This window comes from Nicotiana tabacum, chromosome 13, assembly GCF_000715075.1.
Source record: "Nicotiana tabacum cultivar K326 chromosome 13, ASM71507v2, whole genome shotgun sequence".
NCBI lineage: Eukaryota > Viridiplantae > Streptophyta > Magnoliopsida > Solanales > Solanaceae > Nicotiana > Nicotiana tabacum.
In genome coordinates this window covers 35,468,762-35,493,588 of record NC_134092.1, presented here as the reverse complement: position 1 = coordinate 35,493,588, position 24,827 = coordinate 35,468,762, and the positions used below count along the sequence as shown (strand labels likewise).

The 24,827-nt window shown below is 36.3% G+C and overlaps 2 protein-coding genes across 4 annotated transcripts; one reads left to right on the top strand and one right to left on the bottom strand.

The window, feature by feature from the left end:
• The first annotated feature begins 14,787 nt into the window (after positions 1-14,787).
• Positions 14,788-15,444, top strand: LOC142168065 (uncharacterized). Its single transcript, XM_075228724.1, has 2 exons — positions 14,788-14,887; positions 15,017-15,444. Exons 1-2 carry the CDS (start codon positions 14,788-14,790, stop codon positions 15,442-15,444), a joined length of 528 nt encoding a protein of 175 aa, XP_075084825.1.
• Positions 15,445-17,199: 1,755 nt separating this feature from the next.
• On the bottom strand, positions 17,200-19,842 carry LOC107789516 (putative E3 ubiquitin-protein ligase XERICO). 3 transcript variants are annotated; one of them, XM_075227903.1, is made up of 3 exons: positions 19,687-19,842; positions 18,587-18,649; positions 17,200-17,955 (listed from the first exon to the last, which is right to left on the bottom strand). In XM_075227903.1, the coding sequence occupies exon 3, from the start codon at positions 17,935-17,937 to the stop codon at positions 17,479-17,481; it is 459 nt and encodes a 152-aa protein (XP_075084004.1). In that variant the 5' UTR covers positions 17,938-17,955; positions 18,587-18,649; positions 19,687-19,842; the 3' UTR covers positions 17,200-17,478. The 3 variants fall into 3 exon arrangements, with proteins under 3 accessions (XP_075084004.1, XP_075084005.1, XP_075084006.1); XM_075227904.1 differs by lacking the exon at positions 19,687-19,842 and adding an exon at positions 19,439-19,677; XM_075227905.1 differs by lacking the exon at positions 19,687-19,842 and adding an exon at positions 19,345-19,430.
• Positions 19,843-24,827: the final 4,985 nt, after the last annotated feature.

The following is a 24,827-nucleotide window of genomic DNA, read 5'->3' as shown; positions in this document are numbered from 1 at the left end:
TGAACAAGCGTTGATCAAAATTGACCGTATTAATGTAGATTGATTGTTACTGGCTGAAAGTATTTGAAAGGTTAAACTAGCAAGGTAAGTTGGACGCATACACGTTTACTAAAAATGCATGAATTGATGTTTATGAAGATTGTTTTAAATGTGAGTAAGGTTCGTATGAACAAGCAACCTATACTTTCCATTCCATATATATATTCGAGATTGAATAATGTTATCTTTTATGTTATATTCAAGTATGTGATTCCTGCGGCTAAGATTATACCAAAAAGTGAATGAGATGTTCTTGAATGCATAAAACTACGGTGAAAGTGTCCATGATAAAGATTCATGTTTGTATGTTTTACTTGATTTCAAATGTATGATTTGCTTTCAAGTTAAAGTGTTAAAGTTAATATGTTTTATGAGTTGGCTCACAAAGAGTTTATTCTTAGAACAATGAACTTTTGTGAAATGCTTTATGATATATCGTTATTATTGCAAGTATCCTTAAGTTTTGGAGACTTCCTCAAACCTTATTGGGAGGATTAAATGATATTTAGGAGGTACAATTTTATAAAAATTATACTCAACCTTTTATTTTATGTTTCAGATACTGTTATATACGTGCTACGTATCTCCTCCACCTATTGATTTATTTTGATAAGCCTCACTCTTACTTCTATGGCTGTAAGTAATAGACATCATCCTTTTAGATGAGTCGGAGATTTATATCTGGTGCCATCGTTCCTTTTACGGAAAAGGGTTAAAAATGTCCCTAAACTATTGGAAAAGGTTTAAAAATACTCTTTATCCACCTATTGGGCTAAAAATACCCCTTTATTCACCTTTTTTGGTTCACTTATGCCCTTTGACCATTAGACCAATGCGAAAAAATAATAATTATTTAAATTACACGTGACAACTTCTTATTGGCCAAAATTAAAACATAACTCATTAGAAAGACCCACCCATATCTACCATTTTTTCGTACTAACCCGCTTCAAACACTAACCCGACCCGATCAAAAAGTTCAACTAAAAAAAAGAGAGGGCCCACTTCTATCAAACTCCATGGAACAAAAGCTCCATAGAAGTTGCAGCGAACATATAGACGCAAATTTACTACGTGATTTTCTTTTTCTTGTTATGGCATCCAGTTCAATTTGCACGATAGACACAAATTGCATTATATTCAAGAGGAGTTTAATTTAATCATTTTCACATAGCGGAAAGATCTCAAAGTGATTGTTTGGAGGATATCATAAACCGTTGGACTACCCCTTGTTTTCCGTCCCACATTATTGTCAAGAAAATCATTGGCTCATTCATGCTAGGCTTTTCTTGTTTGTTTAATTTGTTTATGAACCTTTATTTGATGATAATGAACACATGTAAATCCACGGGTTAGATAGAAGTGAGGCGTCTTTTTTGTATTTGAACTTTTTATTCGGGTTAAGTTAGTGTTTGGGGCGGGTTAGTCCGAAAAACGGGTAGATATGAGTGGGTCTTTCTAATAGGTTAGATGTTTTAATTTCGATCAATAAAAAGTTATCACGTGAAATTTAAATAATTATTTTTTAAATTCAGCATTGACCTAAAGATCAAAGGGCATAAGTGAACCAAAAAAGTGGATGGAGGAGTATTTTTAACCCAATAGGTAGATGAAGAGTATTTTAAAACCTTTTTCAATAGTTCAGGGGTATTTTTGACCGTTATCCGTTCCTTTTATGTTCATACAAGTATTAGGAACACTGTGTGAAGTCTAGCTATTTATATCATAACTCTGTTTGGTCTCTCCTATTATGATAACGATGTCATTCCTATAGGCCCTTATATATTTTGGCCAAGGCCTAGATTATCCTTTTGAAATAATGATGAGACTATTTATGCCAAATATTTATGATGAAATTTTCAGAATGTTTAAATTATGTTTTATGTACGTGAAGGATTTTATTAAATAGATTGACAAGTTTATGTGATTTATTCTGTGTAAGTTAAGGACATCCCAATTATGTCCTCTTTTTTTTACACGTAAACGAAACAAATTAAGGCACCGTCATATTATATTATTAAGTCCAATAAAAGTTGAGGGGTAAAATAATAATGATCTTAGATTGAGGAATGCGGACGTGGATCCAGGATTTTAAGAGGTTGGATGAACTACTATGAAGAGGTGGATCTAAAATTTATATTTGATCGGTTTAACTTTAGGCTCTTACCATGAATCCATAATACTTTTCAAAAAATAGATTTGAAATTATTTTTTTTTTAAATTTTAGTGATTTTCACATATATATTTATAATCCGTATTGAAAACAAGACCGTCCGGAGTGGATTTGAGCCGTCAATTTCACTTGTAGAGGTTCACCCAATAATTATTGTACCATGAGTGTCTTTGAACTTAGGTGCACATATTTATATTTAAGTAATTTAAAAAAGATATAATAATGTTATACATAGTATACGTATAAGGGGTATAGATTCACGTGAACCCACGTCCAATAACCTAGATACGCCCCCCCCCCCCGGAGGAATGCCATTAACCTCAGTTAATAGGCGATGATCATAAATCTCATCATAACTTGGCAGGTTAAATTTGTTTTGCTTTAGTCGTTTCGTAAATAATTCTTAAAAGGTAGTGTTTGGATTAATTTATGAGAAATACTAATTGAAAATGTAAATTCTTACATTACGAAACGGTAATCTGTTTTTCGATAAGAAAATGTCAATTTGTTTTTTGAAATTTTTTAGAACAATTATAAATCAAAATGCTCTGAGAAAAAAGAGTCAATTCCGAGGAGAAGGGAATTGGTTTATTCATTATTGGCAACCCAAAAGTCCTCCCCTCTTCTTTTCCTACTTTTTTCCGTTATCCATTTGAAAACACATCAATTTTCCAATGTTACGTTAACAGGTAAAGTAAATAATAATTTTTCTGCGGTCTAGTTTTCGGATTTTTAAATATCTGTAGCTCCCCTTCTGGAACCGTTACATTATAAACTAGAGCTCAGATTACTGTACTAGAACCCAAAAAAAGAAAAGAAAAAATTGACTCATCAAATGAGGAAACACATCTGTAAGAATATTGTGATTTTCATACTAATTTATGGCAAAGCTATTTGGAACCCCCTATGGCAAAGCTTTTGTTCTGTTTTCGGACAACCCTACCAATACTTACGGGCTAAAAATGAAGCTGGAAATTACACGTCTTATTTCTCCATCTCGGATGATGTAATGAATAGTTTAGCTTGATGCACCATCCTCTTACTATTGAGTATCCGCATCCAATTAGAAACTTCAAAAGAAAAAATTAGGATACAGAAAGTTTGGTATTCTCATCCCTCAGGAACTCTGTTAGTTGTGGTCTATCACATCTTGTTTTGTTGATAATGATGATGTCCAGGTCGCTCCGACTATTTCACCAAACGTTTGCTACCTCTCACCTAACACAAGTATCGAGTGACTCTGGCTACCGATGCTTAGCAGACGGGAATGGTTTACTGATCAATGGTTGCTAGTCCTTTACATAATCATCTATCAACCTTAGATGGGTCTGTGAGAAGTTGCAACAGGCATCGTTGGGTACAAGAGATCTATGCCGGAGATGGGGGAGAAAGATCCAAGCCTACACTTATAGGGTTTATCAGACGTTCAACAATTACGACCGTTTTGTAAGGATTGAGGCATGGTTGGGGGATAGAAAATCATGGGTGATAATACCAGAAGATGGGTACAACACAGGGTGGAGGGACATAGCGGGGAAGATTCTGAATTTTCTGGGTAGACGTCGCATCATTCTCCGTCGTACTGCTCCAGAAACGCCGTACATTGAAGCTGCAAGCAAACAAGAATGGTCGGAACAGGGAATGAAGTAATGAACGCAACGACAGTGGTGGACAACATGGTTAAAATCAAATCAGATGCAACAAATAGTGCCCTGGAGTATTTATCTAGCAGTTTGATTGGTACACTCAACGACCCATTTAGTCCATCGCCATCATCAGAGGTGCTGCGAAGCTGGTTTGTTAAGAGATGGCAAGTCACGGCGGGTATAAGTGTAACAGCCTTAGCACATAACCAATTCTTATTCCGACTTCCGTCGCAATAGGAGGCTATGAGAGTGAAAAGGGGAGTGGTTCTGGAACGGAAGAAAACTTTTACTATAGTGGTGGTCACCAGTGTCTAGTTCAAAAATGAAAAATTCAAATTCAGAGCATAAATGGATTAGAGCATTTGGCATCCCATTACATGCCTCATCAGAAAGTACCCTTCACTCAATTGGAGACGTATGTGGAGGCTGTTGCGGAAGCCAAATGTATATAGTGTGAATGAGTCACAATTACTATACCAAAAATTATGACAACCACTAAATAATAAACAAGACAATAAGACAACAATAAAAGAACACCAGAATTTACGAGGTTCGGCCAATTTTGCCTACTTCCTCGGACACAATCAATATTTTATTCCACTCCAAAATTACAAGTGAAATAATACTAAAGAGAGAAGATACAAATGCCTTAAGAAGATAAAAGGCAAATGAGAGGTGTCTTTAAATCCTAAACATTAGGCCTCCTTTTATAGGGTGAAATTCCCATTCAATATTGTCATCCACCGATGTGAGACTTTTGACAATTTCAACAAATCTCCACCTTGGCAAAATTCCACATCTTCAATTTTCTCTTAATAATAAATTTTGGTTGTGTCTTCATCTTCAATCTTTAGTGTTCAACAATGTTGATCAAATCCAAACAATGTTGAAACTTGATCGCAGTCACCACTTTTATCAGCATATCAGCAGGGTTCTCCGTAATATAAATTTTCTTCACCGTGACTCCACCTTCTTCTATGATTTCTTGTACGAAATGATACCGAACATCAATGTGCTTCGTCCTTGCATGATAAACTTGGTTCTTCGCTAATTGAATAGCACTTTGACTATTACAAAAAATTGTAATATTTTTTTGTTCAATACCAAGATCCTTTAGCAACCCCTGAAGCCAAATTGCCTCCTTCACAGCCTCTGTAATAGCCATGTACTCTGCCTCTGTTATAGACAAAGCAACTGTTGACTGCAAAGTAGACTTCCAACTAACTGGTGCCTTTGCAAAAGTAAACACATAACCAGTAGTTGACCTTCGTTTGTCAAGATCACCCGTAAAATCTGAGTAACAATATCCAACTACAGACCGATTGCCTTCCTACTCAAAAACTAACCCAACATCTACAGTACTATGAATATACCGTATAATCCATTTCACAGCTTGCCAATGCTCCTTTCCTGGATTATGCATATATCTGCTAATAACTCCAACGACTTGTGAAATGTCAGGTCTCGTACAAACCATTGCATACATCAAGCTACCAACAGCATTTGCGTATGGTACCCTTGACATATACTCCTGTTCAGTTTCATCCTTTGGCGACATAGTAGTACTTAGCTTAAAATGGGGAGCAAGTGGTGTACTAATTGGCTTAGTCTTCTTATCTATGCCAAAACGATGTAGTACTCTCTTCAAATATTCTTTCTGAGATAAACAAAGTTTCTTTGAATGCCTATCTCTTATTATCTCCATGCCAAGAATTTTCTTTGCCTTACCCAGATCCTTCATCTCGAACTCCTCCTTCAGTTGAATCTTCAACTTATCAATTTCTTCCGAATTCTTGAAAGTTATCAACATATCATCAACATATAGGAGAAGATATACAAAGTAACCATCATTAAGTTTGCGCAAATACACACAATGGTCGTATTTGCTTCTCTTGTACCCTTGCCGCAACATAAACTTGTCAAATCGCTTGTACCGTTGTCTAGAAGATTGTTTCAATCCGTACAATGATTTTTCAAGTTTGCATACTATATTTTCTTTTCCAGCAACTTTGAATCCTTCTGGCTGAGTCATGTAGATTTCCTCCTCCATGTTTCCGATCTAAAAACAGTTTTTACATCCATCTGAACAAGTTCCATATCCAACTGTGCTACCAAAGCCAACATAATTCTAATGGAGGAATGTTTTACAACTGGAGAAAATACTTCATTGTAATCAATTCCCTCCTTTTGAGCATATCCTTTAGCCACCAATCTTGCTTTGTAGCGAACATCTTCTTGGTTAGGAAATCCTTCTTTCTTTGCAAATACCCATTTGCACCCAATTGCTTTCTTTCCCTTCGGGAGATTGGCCAATTTCCATGTATGATTCTGATGAAGGGACTGCATTTCTTCATTCATGGCAATCCTCCACTTATCTTCTTCTGAACTTTGGATTGCGTCTTTATAAGTGGTAGGAACACCATCAGCTATAATTGAGGTTGCACAAGCAACCGTCTCTATGAGACGAACAGGTTTCGTTATTGTCCTTTTTGGCCTGTTGGTTGCTATTGATTCAAGTTGTTGTCGAGGTTCCTGAGTTGGAATCTCCCTCTCTACTGGCTCTTCTTCCAGAGGGTAATCTTCATTTGTTTCCTCCTCTACTTCTTGCATAGGAAAAATAAATTTTCCCTCAAACTCCACCTGCTTTGATGCACCACCAGTTTATTTGACATCTTCAATTGTCACCTTATCTATTATGGCAGATTCATCAAAGGTAACATCTCTGCTGAATATAATATTCCTTGTCTCTGGACACCATAAGCGGTATCCTTTGACTCTAGAAGTAATCCCCATAAATATAGCCTTCTTTGCTCTCGGATCCAATTTTGACTCTTTCACATGATAGTATGCAATTGAGCCAAACACGTGCAAAGAGTCATAATCTACAACAGGTTTTCCATACCATTTTTCAAATGGTGTCTTGCCATCAATAGCAGCAGATGGTAGACGATTAATGAGGTGGCATGCATATGTAATTGCCTCAGCCCAAAATTCTTTGCCCAAGCCAGCATTGGACAACATACACCGTACCTTCTCCAGTAAAGTCCGGTTCATACGTTCTGCCACTCCATTCTGTTGTGGTGTATGTCTGACAGTGAAGTGTCGGACGATGCCATCATTTTCACAGACCTTATTGAAATGATCATTTTTGTATTCACCTCCATTGTCTGTGCGAATACACTTGATCCTCCTGCCTGTTTGATTCTCCACCATCGTCTTCCATTTGAGAAAAATTCCCAACACTTCATCTTTCCTCTTCATTGTATACACCCACATTCTTTGAGAAAAATCATCAACAAAAGTTACAAAATAGTGCTTCCCACCCAATGAAGGTGTTTTGGAAGAACCCCAAACATCAGAGTGTACATAATCCAAAATGCCTTTAGTATTATGGATCGCTGTACCAAATTTAACCCTTGTCTGTTTCCCTTTGACACAATGCTTGCAAAACTCCAAGTTGCAAGTCTTTACGTCTTTTAACAATCCTTGATTAGATAGAGCTTTCAAGGATTTCCCTCCAGCATGTCCCAAGCGCATGTGCCATAGCCTGGTTGCTTCTGCCTCTTTGTCATCACTGGATGTCACTGTTGCTGTCCCAATAACTGTACTACCACGATAGCGGTACATGTTATTGTTCTTCCGATTGGCCTTCATTACCACTAGTGCACCGGAGCATATTCTCATCACTCCATTTTCTGCAATGATTTTGAACCCTTTTGATTCTAGGGCTCCCACAGAGATGAGATTCTTCTTCAAATCCGGTACATATCGAACATCTGTTAATGTTCTGATCATTCCATCATGGCTCCTTAATCTTATTGAACCAATGCCATATGAGGTAAGAGGGCTGTTATCCGCTGTGTGGATGACTCCATATTCTCCTTCTTGAAAATTCACGAACCAGTCCTTGTTGGGACATATATGATAGCTACAAGCTAAGTCCATCAACCATATGTCTGATGATGTTGATAACTCTGTTGTAACTAATGAGAAGTCTGAATCATCACAATCAGCTACATTTGAATCCATAATGGCCTTTCCATTGTTATGTCTGGCCTTATTCTTCAACTTCAGACAATCTTTCTTCCAGTGCCCCTTTTCTCGACAAAAGGCACATTCATCTTTGCTGGGTCTAGATCTCGACTTGGATCTTCCCTTCTTAGTCCTCGTTTGATTTTGAGGACGACCCCTCACAATTAGTGCTTCTCCTTCTCCGCCCTTCTGTTTTTCTCCCTTTCTTTGTTCATAGCTGTACAAAGCCGAACAGACTTCTCTGAGAGAAATTTCGTCATTTCCATGGAGTAGAGTAGTTTCAAGGTGCTCGTACTCATTAGGAAGTGACCCTAACAACATCAAGGCCAAGTCACCATCATCAAAAGTTGCATCCATATTTTGCAAATCTGTGACCAACTTATTGAAACTGGTGATATGTTCATTCATTGTAGTACCAGGAACATAGGTGAAGCGAAACAGTCTCTTCTTCATGTACAATTTATTTTGACTGTTTTTCTTCAAAATTTATCCTCCAGTGCTTTCCATAATTTACTTGCAGAAGTTTTCTTTGTGTATGGATATTTCTGCTCTCTAGCAAGGTAGGATCGAATGGTACCGCAAGCAACACGATTGATAATTTTTCAATCTTCTTCTCCAATAACATCTGGCTTCTTTTCTTCAATGGCAAGATCTAGCCATTGTTGAAAAAGAACATCTAGAACCTCGCCTTGCCACTCCCAAAATGTCCTGACCCGTCAAAAATTTCTACCGCAAATTTCGCATTTGACACAATTCTTGTCATAAGCGAAGATGCCAACGATGACGTATTATTGACACTTGATGTAGATTATTCTTATTTATTGTCTTCCATTTTGATACAAATATTATTTAGTAGCTGACGACACAAATCAAGATTATTTCCTTTCTGGTGTGGAAGATCAGACTAAGCTGGAACCACAGAGCATACTCAGACAGAACCTTGACTCAGTTACCAAGATAGATCTTTTCTGATGTGGAAGATCAGACTATGCTGCAACCACAGAGCATACTTAGACAGTACCTTGGCTCTGATACCAATTGTTGCGGAAGTCAAATGTATATAGTGTGAATGAGTCACAACTACTATACCAAAAATTATGACAACCACTAAATAATAAACAAGACAATAAGACAACAATAAAAGAACACCAGAATTTACGAGGTTCGGCCAATTTTGCCTACTTCCTCGGACACAATCAATATTTTATTTCACTCCAAAATTACAAGTGAAATAATACTAAAGAGAGAAGATACAAATGCCTTAAGAAGATAAAAGGCAAATGAGAGGTGTCTTTAAATCCTAAACATTAGGCCTCCTTTTATAGGGTGAAATTTCCATTCAAAATTGTCATCCACCGATGTGGGACTTTTGACAATTTCAACAGAGGCTATATCGAAATCGATATTGACACAAAGTCAAAGTTCAATTTATTGTGGGCTCGAATCTGCGTGAAGAAATCTCTGCCGGAGCTTCCACCCAAGGTGGTGGTGGAAGTGGGTGATTGGAGCTATAACATTGCTATTTTGCCTGATGAATATGTGCAGTTCGCCGGAAAAAAACTCGTCGGGCCTTTGAAAGAGAGAGACTGTTGCTACTGTTTCCTCGAGCCAACAAATGAAATCATCAGTCCCTTCCTGTAGTCAGCACGTGGCTGTTTTAAATTCAAATTCTAAGGGCATTTCACTGGGCAAAAATACTATGCAACACTCACATGATTTGGGCCAAGCCTCATAAAGTAATTTCTACAGTAAAGGCCCAAAGAAGGAGGCTAATAAAATGAGGCCTATCAGGAAGAAGCAACCCAAAACATACTGGAAAGCTATTGGGCTTTCTGCCATCCCATTAGCTAATAGTTTTAAGAGAAATTTTCAGAAACCACTATGTTTTAGTGATTATTAGCTTGCTATAGCTACCATTTACTAAATTACTTCCTATAGCTATATTTTCAGTTGTTATAGACTATATTCGATGTATTTTTGCTACTGTATTCATGAATACAATAGCAAAACTCGGCGAAAAACAGGGGAGTCCAGCTAAGCAAAGAATGTATTCGACTGTATTCGCGAGCTGTATTCGTGAATATAGTAATGAAATTTGAGAAAAAAAGGTCTTCAAGTGTTTAAAAACGGTAAGTGAATCAATTAACGCGATAGACTCCTAATATAACTCAACAAACTCAATTATAACACACAAAATTTGTATTTTAAGTTATAAAAAAGATTTTCATCAACCGAAAAACACCCCAAAAACAAAGCAATCTCCAGAGATTCAATCCATCCTTACTTTTTTTAGTGGTATCTTTACTAAAATATTTTTTAGTGGTATCTTTACAAATAGATTTACATATTAAAATTATATAATTACATTGAATACAGTTAAATATATAAAAATACATTGAATACATGAAGTATAGCAGGTCATCTATAGTGCAAAAACATATGAATACATACTGCAGATACATTTGAATACATATATACATCTGAATACATAAGTAATACATATATACATCTGAATATATAAATTATATTAATTAAAAAAATATATAAATACATTCATGGAATACAGCGAGACAGTGAATACAATAAAATACATGAAATACAATGATATACATTGAAATACAATAAAAACAAATATAGTGAATACAATGAAATACATGGAATACAGCGAGATACATTGAAATACAATAAAAAAAAAGGTAACAGACTCTTCAAGTTCCTCAGTCCCAAACTTCATCCCCAATCCACCGATATCCAGGCTGTCGCCATGTGGGGCGTCGCTGCCGGTTAAATGAAGACAATTGTTGAAGAAGCACCAATTTAAAGGATCAAACGGAAACTAGAGACAGAACTTCTTCAGATCTTGCAAGGCAAACATGAACAATCAATGCAAAATCTAAGAAAAATTTAGAATGTGTAACACAACTGTGTGAAAGAAATCGCCGCCCGGAGGAGGGGGTTAGGGGTGACACAACAAGGAAAGAGGGAAGTGGTCGCTGGCCGGATCTGTCGTTGGCAGAGCACAGCCCTTGCTAGGGTTTCTAAAAGCAGGGGAAGAAAAAACCGGGGGAAAAAGAAAAAAAAGAGGAAAGAGAAAAGAGGAGAGAGGGAAGAGAGAGGGAGAGAGAGAAAAATAATACACAGCGTATTTAATGGCTTAAAGGTAGGAAGTGGCCATAAATAGATATTTTGCTATAAAAATTAAAAGGTAGCTATAGGAGATAATTCTTTTAAAAAGGTATTTATTTATAATAAATAAGGTATCAACTTTTGATATATGAGGTAAATTTTTCTAGTTTTAATGCACTCTCTGACGCCCAGCCATCTACTTCTATCACCATAGAGACCGTTGTGCCGCCATCTTCGATACTCCAAGCCACAACTGAAACCAACAGTTAAGATTTCGATGCTGATGATAAAGTTGATCTCTCAATGGTCCACACAATCTTGCTTCAACAACCACAATTGTCATGGGGTCTTATGTATGAGAATGATTCTGATTTCTCATCTCCCTCTCTCAACAATTCTCTAATGCTTCCATGGTATGAGAAGGGGTCTGGTTCAGCGATATTTCCAGAACCTGCCGTCATTGACACCTCAAGGTCGACGAAAATAGTTATAGGCAAAGCTTGCAAAGCTTTTGGGATCAATGTTGCAGGCTTTGAGCATGAATTGTTCGACATCATCCTGCGAATGGAAGAAAGAAGACAACTCCAGTTAAAGCAGAAAGACATGTCAAATTCTGGAAAAAAGAGCAGTAAAAAAAAAGGAGAAACTGAAATAAAAAGGTTGAAATGTGGGTTAAACTATGATAAGGTGGTTAAGAAGGATAGGGGTAGGCATCTCAAAGCTTTTTCTGAATGAAGCTCAAAATCCTAAGTTGGAATGTGTGGGGGGTTAAATGACAATAATAAAAGAGATACTTTAAGTTATTTGTTACATAAGTGGAGGATTGATGTTCTTTGCCTTCAAGAAACAAAAATTAAAGACTGGACTGTCAAATTATGTAGACAAATATGGGGGAATAGGTGGGCAGGTTGGGCAGAGCTAAAGTCTTGTGGCAACAGTGGGATATGGTAATTATGTGGGATAAGTGATAATGGAATTGTCTTCAGATTCATCAGGGGTTTTACACCTTATCTTGCATTCTGGAGAGTCTGCAGGATGAGTTCAAATGGTGCTTCTTAGGGGTCTATGGCCCTCACACAAACCTAAAAATAAGTAAAATGTGGGATGAATTGGCAACAATCAGGGGAATGTGGGCTGAAAATTGGGTTATAAGGGGTGATTTTAACATATGCAGATTTAAGAGTGAGAGGCACAATTGTGTGAAGAGGTCTAGAGCAATGAGGGACTTCTCAGATCCAAGACTTGGATATCATTGATCTACCTCTGCAAGGGGCCTACTACACTTGTTCGAGGGGAGAAATTTCTATCAAGCATCCCAAATAGATAGATTCCTCATTTATCCCGAATGGAATGAGTGCTTCAAAGGTGTGAATCAGTTTCACTCCCTAGAGTTTTCTCGAATCATAAGCTTTTGCTCCTGGAAAATGGGGACTGAGAGGTGAATTCTTCCTACTTCAAATTCGAAAATATGTGGTTGCAAGTAGAAGGTTTTATGAAAAATATTGCATAATGGTGGCAAAGTTACAACATAAATGGAAGGCCAGGTTATGTACTCATTCAGAAGTTAAGAATACTGAAGAAAGATATAACGCGCTGGAATAAAGAAGTTTATGGCAAGAAAGAGGTTAGAATAAGCAAGATTATGGAGGAACTTATGGTTCTTGAACAAATCACTGAGGGCAGAGTTTAGTCTTTTAGTGGAAAGAAACAAGATGCTTGCTTTGAAGTTTGAACTTCAGCATATAGCAAAATCAGAGGAGGTGTCCTGGAGACAAAAGTCCAGATGCTTATGGTTGAAGGAAGGGGATAAAAATACCAAGTATTTCCAAAGAATTGCTAGTTCTCATAGAAGAAACAACTGCATAGATAGGCTGAAGGTGAATTATGAGATCATTGAAAATAAGGAGCTGATCAGGGGGGAAATTCTGGATTATTATCAAAAATTATATATTGAGTCTGAACAATGGATACCTACAGCTAGGTTTGATGATTTAGCAAGTATTTCTGAAGGAGACATAACCTGGTTGGAAAGCTTATTTGAAGAATAAGAGGTATTGGTGACGTCCAAATCCACTACAAAAAAGTAAATAGACACGGTCACATTCAATATAATTTATCCAACTATGAGTCGGAGTCGAATCCCACAGAGAACAATACGTAGGCGATTAGGCGTGTAAGAAAATTATCACGTATTATGCTAAGCCAAACACTTAGAAGGTGATTGTGAAAATATTTATAACTAATTGCAAAAATATAAACTAACCTAGAAAGCAACTAAAATGATCAATGGCTACAAGCATGGATGCATTGGGAATTACACTCAAGTAACGATCCAATGTATTTCACGATTTTATAAATATGAGCGAGTTTATGTTAATTAGCCTCGGGTAATAATTCTATAATAGATTCTTCCGAAGACTAACAAGACTTCCTAATTGAATTATCCCTAAAAAAATTAATAGATTAAGCACACCCAAATATGGCTATAAGTAGTTCAATCCTATCCCTAGGTAGAATCTATAAAGTGAGGGTTAACGCCTCAAGTTCTTGTTAATTAATCTTTCTCAACCCCAAATTATCTTTTCCAAAATCAATTCGAAGTAAATGGGCGAGTCCTAGGGTTAGATACTCCCTTTGGAAACATTAAAGAACAAGAATAATAAAAAAAATAATAACTCACTTCAATATAGATAAAACTCGTCAATACATAAGCACAACAAGATATTTAATCCACACTTTAAATATGAATATTTCCATAAATAAGATTCAAGTGTTGGAAAAAATACTACACACTTAGATATTCAATACAAAGCAAGCAAATGAAGAAATGAGCATAAATGGGTAAGAAATTCTCAACCAAAAGTTTCAAATCTTCAAGATCCAAGTGTGTGTGCAAGAACCCTAGCTCCAAAACTTGTGTTCTCTAGTCAAGAAATGTCAAAGATGTCCAGAGATTGGCCAAAGATGTGTTTTCAATAAGCTAGGTCGTGTATTTGTGGGGTTGTAATGGAGTAAATGTGAAATGCCAAGACTATCCATAGCTGAAGCCCGTTGACCGCAGAAGCGACCATTGGTGGAAAATACTACTCCGCAGAAGCGAAAATGTCACCGCAAAAGCGGCTTCGCAAATGCGGACCTCAACCACAGAAGCGGATTCGTCTTCGCAGGTGCGCTTCCAATGTAATTTCTCCTATTCCGCAGAAGCGGCCTTTTCTCGCAGGTGCGGGCCCGCAGAAGCCCGCACCTTTCCGCAAATGCCGTTTCACTGAAGAAATTTTGCACTTCTTTTCCTCTTTTTTTGCTCAATTCCACTTCAATTGACTTCAATTCTCTTCAAGACTCATTGTACCTGAAAATCTAGCAATGCACACCATAAATCACCTCATTTTATAATTTAAGGACATAAAAACTAAAAAAAAGAGACTAGAATAAATGGTAAAATCACCACTCATCAGGTATTCTCCACCATCAAAACATGTGCTCCTGATAAGGCTCCGGGGCCTAATGGTTTCACTATGGCCTTTTTTCAGAAGGCATGGCTGATTATCAAGAATGACATGATAGCTGCCTTGAATTTTATTCATCGAAATTGTCATATGGAGAGGTCATGCAATGCCTCTTTCATTGCTCTAGTTCCCAAATAAAAAGGTGCTATCGAACTCAAAGATTATAGGCCAATTAGTTTGATTGGTAGTTTATACAAGATAGTAGCTAAACTTCTTGCAGAAAGACTTAAAAAGATGATAGAAGGTCTGGTTTCAAAGCGTCAAAATGCTTTTATCAAAGGCAGACAGATCACTGATAAAATTTTCAGTTCTTGACAACAGAGGACCAGTGGGTTTTTTCTCTCAACAAAAGGGGCTAAGACAGGGTAATCCTCTCTCACCTTTTCTCTTTATTCTGGCGATGGAGTGTCTTAGTAAGATGGTAGACAAAGCCAAACAGATCTAGTGGTTAAGTGGTTTCCATGTTGGTCTTAATTTTGGTCTTTCTCTCTCAGTTTCCCATCTGCTATATGCTGATGATACCTTGATTTTCTATAGGGCAGAGAGATCCAAAGTCCTATATCTCAATCTCACTCTTCAGTTATTTGAAGCGCTCTCAGGCCTTCACATCAATATGTCAAAGAGCAATGTATATCCTGTTAATAATGTTCCTAATCTAGAGGAGTTGACTGAGATTCTGTGTTGTGGTACAACTTCTTTACCTACCACCTACCTTGGCCTCTCACTTGGTACAAAAAATAAATCTTTAGAGGTTTGGAATGGAGTGGTAGAGAAATTTAAAAATAAACTTGCTTCTTGGAAAAGGCAATATCTCTATATGGGGGGAAGACTGACACTCATTAATAGTGTATTGGATAGTATTCCTACTTATCTCAATGTCCCTTGTCCCAATTCTAAGCAAGGTGGCCAAGCAATTAGATAGAATTATAAGAACCTTTTTGTGGGAAGGAGGCCGCAACGAGCACAAATTTCGTCTTATTAAATGGACAAAGATTACCATGCCTAAGCAATTTGGGGGTTTGGGAACCAGGGACCTAACCATCCATAACGAGTGCATGCTCAGGAAGTGGTTGTGGAGATATAGCCAACCAGGAAGCTTTTTATGGAAGGAGGTTGTAATGGAAAAACATGGCTCTCAAAATCACTGGTGCACTTTGCTCTCAAGAAGCCCACATGGAGTTGGCCCATGGAAGCATATCAGAGAACTCCAGCAGCACCTCTTTCAAAGTGGAAACGACGCCAACATCAGATTTTGGAAGAATATGTGGATAGAGGGGACCATCCTAATGAATGAGTTTCCAAGCCTTTTCCATATTGCTAGTGACCAGAACACAACCATTTCTCATAATTGGCAAGATAATTGTTGGCACATTCAGTTCAGGAGAAACTTCCAAGATTGGGAGCTACCAAACTACTTCAACATTCTGGAAAAATTGGGGGGCTATTCACTTGTGCAAGAATCTGCTGATAGCCTGAAGTGGAAGGATGGTCTTTATTCAGTAAAACCATGATACTCTCATTTGTGCTCTTTTAATGAGATTATTGATAGATGGCCATGAAAATTTATTTGGAAAACAAAACTCCCTACAAAGGTCAAATGTTTTAGCTGGATAGCCTTACACGAGGCTACATTAACTCAAGATAATTTAAGCAGAAGAAGCATTCCGATTGTTAACGGATGCTTCATGTGTCTTCAATAATTAGAAACTAACAGCCATCTTCTACTTCACTGCTCAGTTGTTGCAGATATCTGGTACATGTTCCTTGCTATTTTTGGCATCAGTTGGGTTATGCCACAAAGCATCAAAGAAGCCTATGAATGCTGGTCTCTTTGGAAAGTTGATAAGTCCATCAGGAAAATCTGGCAGATGGTTCCTGCCTGCATCTTTTGGTGTGTCTGGTCAGAAAGGAATCGCAGATGTTTTGACGGGATATCAACTCCTTCTATGGTGCTTAAGGCTAGATGTTTTCTATAGTTGTATAGTTGGCATAATTTAGTTCCTAATGACTGTCATATGAAGTTTTTTGATTGTTAGCTCTTTAGCTCTTGCTTAGCTCCTTTTTGTTCATAGCTGACTGTTTTTTTTTTGTAAGTACTCTCTTTTGTACACCTTGCATCTACTGGATGCCATATGCTCCCTCCGTTGAACCCATTTGACTGAGCACAGAGTTTAAGAAAAGAGAGGACTTTTAAACTTGTGGTGTAAAATGAGTCACATATATTTTGTGTGGCTATAAATCATTGCATAAAGTTAAATTGTTTCCAAATATGGAAATAGGTCATTCTTTTTTGGCACGGACTAAAAAGGAAATAAGTTTACATAAATTGAAACGGAGGGAGTATAAAATTCCGCTTACTTTATCAAAAAAAAATCGTCTATCAAACTTCACTCTGAATGAGTGCTCCATATTGGAAGATCAATATTTTTAATTTGAGAGACATGTCCTGCTACTGAAAAAAGGACAGTACAACTATTATTGCTTTATTTGTGTGCATAAGGGTTCCTCCTAAATGTAGTTAAAGGGAGTCTAATTGAAGAATCAAGATCCCATATGATACATAAGATTATTCATGCATAGGTTAACCTCCACTATTAGACAAGCTTTATTTGCTTGAATTCATGTAACTCTTCGGGAAAATGCAGATAACCTATCAGGATTATGTGACATTTCATCATATCAATCAAGCAGTAAATTGTTCCCTTTATTGCTAGCTGGCTAAGCTAGAAGATGGAGAACATCCCAAGTGGAAAAATCATAATATATATGTACAACAATGTATGAATACTTGGTCACAACAAAGAGACCCGTCACTATGAGAGGACGCAGAGTACTACAATTTAACAAGCTACAGACTTACGCCGATCAGGCATCCATCTATTCAATCTGTACACTACTAAGCTGTACATAGGAACACCTCGAACAGATGGAGTAGTAGCCTCACAAATTACTAGATTCACATTGGACAAGTATCTTCCTCACCTTCTTGAGGCATAATGTAATTCCTGCAGAGAGGACAGGTGACATTCCAATTCTTGATCCATTTCTCGAGACAGAGCTTATGAAAAACATGGCCACATGAGAGGCGGTTTATTTCTACATCATGGTTGAAATCTGCCAGGCATACCGGGCATTCTTGTGCAGGGTGATTAGATGTACACATTGAATCATAACGAACTGCAGGGGTTCGCCTTCGGAAGTCCTCCATATATGAACCCGAGGGGCTCCCACGACATTCAAACGGGTCCAAGGGGACTTCAATAGAATATTCTTCCGAAGATGCAAAGTGGATGCCAATCACATGAAGAATAGACCAAACTATCTCCTTGACAACAGAGATAGATATGGCTGTGTTAACCAGAATCACACAGAACACTCCTGCATCTGCTGGAGTTGGATATTGTGAGAGTCCCATTTCGATTCGAATCGGAACCTGGATAACGAAAAAGAAATATTGACAATTATAAAGTATAGCAATTCAAGGAAGACATAATAAGTTCACCAAGCAAAAAGAGTCTGTTAGTCTAAAATCAAGTCCCATAGTTTTTTTTAACAAAACCAGCAGTTAAATCCATCTGCATATAGGTAAAAGAATCAATTTCATATTTAGCCCATAAACTACTTTTCGTAATAGTTTTTCTAACACTCTCAGATAGGGCATCAAATGATTTAGTTTCCTTTTGGAGCTCAAGTAGAAATAGATTAAGTAGTCTGCTCAGAGGAAGTAACAGCAGTAATTTCCCATCCATGTCCCTTTTTTTCCCCATACTTCTTTTGCTAGTATCGATGGCAAAATGATACAAATAGAATGTGATCACTGGCCATTATTATTATGAAGAGAAACGGTTGGAGCGATCAGTTTGAAAGCACCAAAGCAGCCATTTTAGCTATTTCTTGTATTGATTTTCATGCATATATCTGTAAAGCATGAAACATTTATCTACTACTACTATGCATTTAACATTTGACATAACTTAAGTACTCAAACAGAAAAGAAACATCAAGTCAATGACTGAATATCGTCTACTGAGAATCAGAAGCCAAGTAATGATGCAAAAATTTACCTAGTCCAGAAATGAAGAGTTTTTCTTCAAGCAAAACTTTTGGAAGAGCTTAATTCACTGGAGCTGCATAGAAAAATCAGCAATAAATATCAATCAGTCAATTAAGAAGAAATGTTGAAGAAGGCCGCAGCAGTGAGCCTAAAGATTAAGATATTCCTTCAACAGAAGCAGATTAGATAGAGTCCTCTTATCCAAGTATTTGTAGCATATGCATCAACATAACATCTATAAGCATAAGAACCGAGCAGGTGAGAAATTTTTGGGAAGCATAATCTAGTAAAGAAATGAAAATTGGAGCCACATCTAAGCAAAAGGAAGAAATCCCATTAACCAAAATCCCCATCTTATTTCCTATCAGTTAAGTTTTTTGCCATTAGCAAACAAATCCAATTTTGCTTTCTTGCAACCAAATAAGAGAAAGCGCATGAAAAGCAAAATTTCTATTTCCTGAAAATTTTCAACTTGACCTCTCTCTCCACTTTTCTGTTCGAGAAAGACCATGCAAAGATAAATTCTCAGATCACCAACTACAACTTTGCAGTAAAACCCAAAACGAGAACTTTTCTATCCTAAAACCTAAATTCCAATGCAAGGCTATATATAACTGTAAACCCAAAATTCTAAATTTTGTAATGTAAGTAATATAACCTAGCCCCTTAATCCTAACCCTAAACTTTCTACGAATGAATATGAAGATCCAAGATTAAATTTTTAGATCACCAACTACATATATGCAGTAAACCATTTAAAAACAGAACCTTTTGGATTATTGATTGAAATGTGAAGATTCAAGATAAAGTCTTCAACTACCAAAAAACACTAAAAAGGAATCAAAATGAATTAAAAGCATACTCTGAGTAAAGAAGCACTATATTTCTTGAAAATTGAGATCTAAGTACACATCAGAGTCACTTTTTATCTAAACCCCATCAAAAAGAACAACCAAAAGAGGAGGCTTTTGTTTTCTACAACAAGAAAAAAGAGTAACTAGTGGACCAAAAAGAGAAAAAGCAAAAGCACAGCTGGAAAAGAGAAAGAAAAAGAAAAAAAGGGTAGGTGGTACTCTTTATTTTTTGCTCAAGAAAGTAAAGGGTACTTACTTGTAAGTTTCTTTTAGCAAGAACTTTAAGATTGTAGAGAAGAAGTTGTTTTTTGATGATTGAGCTGGAAATTCATAGGACAGTTCTTGAAAATGGCTGTCGATGACTATGTCCTAAGAACCTCCAAAATATCCTTCTATTTATAACAACAAACAAAGTACTGATCAAACTCTCTTTGGTCCCACCCAAAAATTACAGCATGTATTTTGCTCACTTTTGTGCAAATCTTTTTCAATTATTGGAACTTCTTTTTTGGGGTTGAATTGGAAGTGTGTCCTTTTCATTGTAAAAGGTGGCATAGCTTGCTTCCAATAATGGACAGTAACTCTTTTTGTTTTTTCTGCTAATTAAAATATCTGTTGATTTTAGTACAGGTTTGTTAGGTAACTTTAACTAGTAATTTTTTGACCAGAGATTTTAAGGGCCTGTTTGGACAAAATTTGATGGAAGACTTTTTTAAAAACAATTCACTTTTTTCCGAAATCAGCGTTTGTTCATAAAATTTTCAATTTTCACTTGAAAATGCATTTTAAAAATTTTCGAAAATTTGAAAAACTATAAAAAGCAGTTTTTCAAAATTTTCACTCAAATCACTTACAAAACTTCAAAAACAACCCAAATTAAAATTTATGTCCAAACACAACTCTAAATTTCAAATATCATTTTCACTTGAATTTTTTTTTTACCATTTTTTCGAATTTTACAATTCTTATGTCCAAACGCCTATTATTTTTCGTTATCAGTCAAAGTAGTTTCCACCCAGTTGATCGAGACAAATTATTTAGTAATGCTTGGAGATGTCCTACTAGTTTAAAATTTTAATATTTCGCATAAATAACTCCCATAAATGATTTTTATGCGAAATATTAACTCGAATCAAATTTAAGATTCTTAGTTATTTTTCTTAACATGGAGAAAATTGTTACTACCACTTTTTATTTCTTATTTTTTTTCAAGAGACTGATCATCCAACTCAAAATTTTAATAGGAACATTATAAACTTCTTTGGAAGCCCTTACACAATTATAAAGAATAAGTGTATTAATCTAACATTCTTGAAAAGCAATAGTTCGAACTGACATGAATAAAATGATAAATCAAAATAAAAAACAAAAAAAGAGTTTCAAATTCCACATAAATAGCGATAATAACATTTTCGCACAATGGATCACCGTACATAATGAAATCAGTTGATTTCAAGCTAAAAGTCCTTGAATAGTGCAAAACTGGATTGATGAACGTTTTCCTTTAGTCATTCGGAATATAAAATCAGTGGATTCGTAATTTACTTTCATCTATATCTATAAAAACTGGATTGTTATTGTTATTGTATATCTATTGCTTCTCTTTTAGTTTGTCTTGGTGCAAAATTTTATTACGTATGTGATGTGTCTCACTCATCTTTATTCCATTTTTACCGAGAGGGGGGAGGGTGGAGAGAGAATCATACATGTCAAACTGGAAAATTATTCAGACTTTCACTCAATTATTGACAAACTAATTTCTATGGTATTCGACTAAGTTACTTTTAAAGATTAAAGTCAGTGGTTTGAAAGTAACAAGTTAAGTGGAACTTCCGTAACCTATTCTAATATCCTGTTTGGCCAACCCTTTTTAAAATAAAAAAAAATACTTTTGGCTAGAAGCATCAGTAGTTTTGAAAAAACAGAAAAAAATAGCTTCTCTCGAAAAACAAAAACAATTTTGACTTTTTTTCCTACCAAAAATACCCTTTGCAAAATATTATATATACCAAAATAACCTTACTTAGTTTAAACTATTAAGTAATATAAAATGACTTTTGGGATGAACTTTCATATTTATTGGATGATTTTTTGATATATTTAAATCATCTTGAAACAATAAAGTACTTTTCAATTTTATTTTTATATTTTACTTAAATAAAATAAAAAACTTAATTATTATCTTTAATAATAAATATTTATAATTATTTATCTACTTATATAATATTAACTATTAAGCAAATCTCTTCATGTCCTTATTTATAATTTGACACATAAAAGTACTTTTTGAAAAGTTTGGCCAAACACAAATTATTGTTCAAAAGTGCTTTTCAAATTGATTAGCCAAACACAAACTTTTTTTCTCTAAAAGTACTTTTTGAAAAGCACTTTTGAAAAAAATATTTCTCAAAATAAGCTGATTTTTTCAGCTTGGCCAAACATGCTATAAATCCAGTTTTGCATTCAACAAGAAGAACTGTGCACTTCTTGTTTCCCTACTAACAAACTCTCACAAGTTTTAAATGGATTTTTACTTAGAATAAGGGGAGAAATTATTAAAGTAAAAATTGTAAGCTAAAAAATAGAGCAATCGCACATTTTACATCTAGAATCCATTTATTAAATTTCTGAAAATGATAAGTTATGTGCCTTGATGTTTTGATAATTTAACAAACTTCATATGAGAACCAGATAGGGAATCTGATACAAAGTCTCTCCGTGCTCAGAACAACAAGACACATGTCTGGCACAAGTTCTAATGAAATCAATTAAGGGAACGGAAGAGGGAACATATGGCTATCAGTTCCTCCGGTCACAATACAAGTCAACTCTTTATAGCTGTTAAAGCTGCTGCACTGCAGACGCAACAGTGCAACAGTCACTGTTGAAGCATGTTGTGTACCAGACACTTGCTTGCATCATCCTAGTTACCTCACTTATATATTACCAACATGAGGCAATGGATTACACACACTTGCAAACCCTAAAATAGAATTTACTCTCAAGTGTGCAACCACCTTCATTTACTCCAAGGCATTGAAGAACAAAGTAGCAATAGAACGAGGACCAGATCCTATCATTGAGTACATCGTTTGTCCTTAGTATTATTGTATCTTTGTTAATGTTATTCACTTGTAACTCCAACTCAGCTTAGTTAGAAGCATCTTGTAGGACACCTTTGTAAACTATAAACCTTGTATTTGTGTTTGACTAGAGTTAGTCAAAATGGTGAGATTTGTAATGTAGTTATTACAAAGAGGCTTGCAATATAGTTATTGCAAGTAGGTGAGGGATTAAGAGTTTAATTCCTAGGTTACAATAGGTTGTAATCTAAAGTTGCTCGGTTAGTGAAGTTGAAATCCTACGAGTGTAGGTCGTGGTTTTTAATCCCGTGAGCAGAGAGTTTTTCACCTAAAATATTATTGTGTTATTTACTTACCATTGTGTGTGTGTGTGTGTGTGTTTTGTGGGAACTGATAGAGAACTAGGTTCTCTATACAATTTGGTGGACTCCTATTTTACATCAATTGGTATCAGAACATGTTCTTTTTGTAAGACTAAAACCTAGAAAGGATCTACATGGCTGCTCCACCAAATCTTGAAGAAGGTCAATCAACTTACAGACCACCAAAATTCAATGGACAATACTATGGATGGTGGAAGACAAGAATGCATGATTTTATCATGGCTGAAGATTTGGAGCTCTGAGATGTCATCTGTGACGGACCCTTTGTACCTATGAAAACAATTGGCGAGATAGCTATTCAAGTTCCAAAGACAAGGAAGGAGTACAATGATGCCGATCGCAAATCCATAGAGAAAATCTTTCGAGCAAAGAAGATCCTCATTTGTGGTATTGGACCAAATGAGTACAACCGAATCTCAGCCTGTCACAATCTGGGAGATTCTCCAAACCGCACGTGAAGGTACAACTCAAGTCAAGCAGTCAAAAATGGACATGCTCACTACTGAGTATGAACTCTTCAAGATGAAGGATGATGAGTCCATTCAGGACATGCATACTTGCTTCGCGTCCATCATCAACGAGCTTCATTCTCTAGGAGAAATTAACTCAAAGAAAAAACTGGCCAGAAAAATACTCAATGTGTTACCTGGTTCTTGGGAGAGCAAAGTTAATGCTATCACAGAGGCAAACGATCTGCAAAAGCTAATGATTGACGAACTCATTGGAAATCTAAAGGCCTACGAAATGAAGAAGAAAAAGGATTATGAAAGAAGATAACCCAAAAAGGAGAAGAACCCGGTTCTCAAAGTAAAAAATAGTGATTCAGGTGGTGATGATGCTGACATGGCCTATTTGACACGGAGGTTTCAGACAATGGTTCATAGAAATAGAGGTATTCTGAAAAAGGGCAGCTCTAGTAGAACAATAGGCTATGATTGTTATCACAAATACGGGAAGCCAGGACATTTCATCAAAGATTATCCTCTGCACAAGTATGACCATTACAAGCACAACACAGACAAGACGATCAAGAGGAACCCGGTCCCCAATAGAAAATTCAAGAGAAAAGATGCCGCTGATAATGTTGTGAAATAAGCTCTTGCTGCATGGGGAGATTCCTCTAGTGAATCTGAGGGAAATGATGAACAAGGCGACACCTCCATGATGGTCGTTGAAAGAGAAGCAACAGAATATGAATCCATATTTTCCATGATGGAAAAATCTGATAAGGATGAAGATGATGATGTCGATGAGGAAGCAGTGAAAGGAAGCAACCAAAGATGGTACATGGATAGTGGCTGTTCTAAACACATGATTGGAAGTACTGACGATTTCCTTTCACTCAAAGACCTGCAAGGTGATAGTGTGTCCTTTGGTAATGGCAAAAAGGGATACATTCTGAGAGTTGAAAAAATTAGGAAGACACTCACTCATTCAATTAAAAATGTGTATTATGTGAATGACTTGAAATATAGCCTGCTGAGTGTCTCTCAAATCTGCGACAAAGGAAACAAAGTGGATTTCTTATCAAAGTCTTGCACATTCACCAATCTTGTAACTAATGAAGTGATTCTGGTGGCAAAAAGATTCAAAAATATCTATGTTGCAAACTTTTAGTGTCTGAACAGTGGGGACCTTATATGTTTGAGTGTTGTTGATGATGATGCTAAACTGTGGCACAGAAGATTGGGACATGCAAGTTTCTATCTGTTGAACAAGCTAGTCAATAATGACCTAGTTCGTGGGCTGCCAAAGTTAAAGTTCAAGGATCACAAAGTGTGATGCATGTGTGAAAGGGAAGAAAACTAGGTCCTCATTCAAGCCAAAGAAGGAAGTAAGTACCTCAAGGCCACTCGGTCTTCTCCATATGGATCTGTGTGGACCTATGAGGATTCCTAGTAGAGGAGGAAAAAGTACATCTTTGTTATTGT

Bases quoted from the DNA above. Each gene is read 5' to 3' on its own strand.
- LOC142168065 (XM_075228724.1), top strand. From the start codon at position 14,788: ATGCTTTTATCAAAGGCAGACAGATCACTGATAAAATTTTCAGTTCTT. The intron at 14,888-15,016 runs GTAATCCTCTCT...TTTCTCTCTCAG, and splicing joins ACAAAAGGGGCTAAGACAGG to TTTCCCATCTGCTATATGCT.
- LOC107789516 (XM_075227903.1), bottom strand. From the start codon at position 17,937: ATGGGACTCTCACAATATCCAACTCCAGCAGATGCAGGAGTGTTCTGT.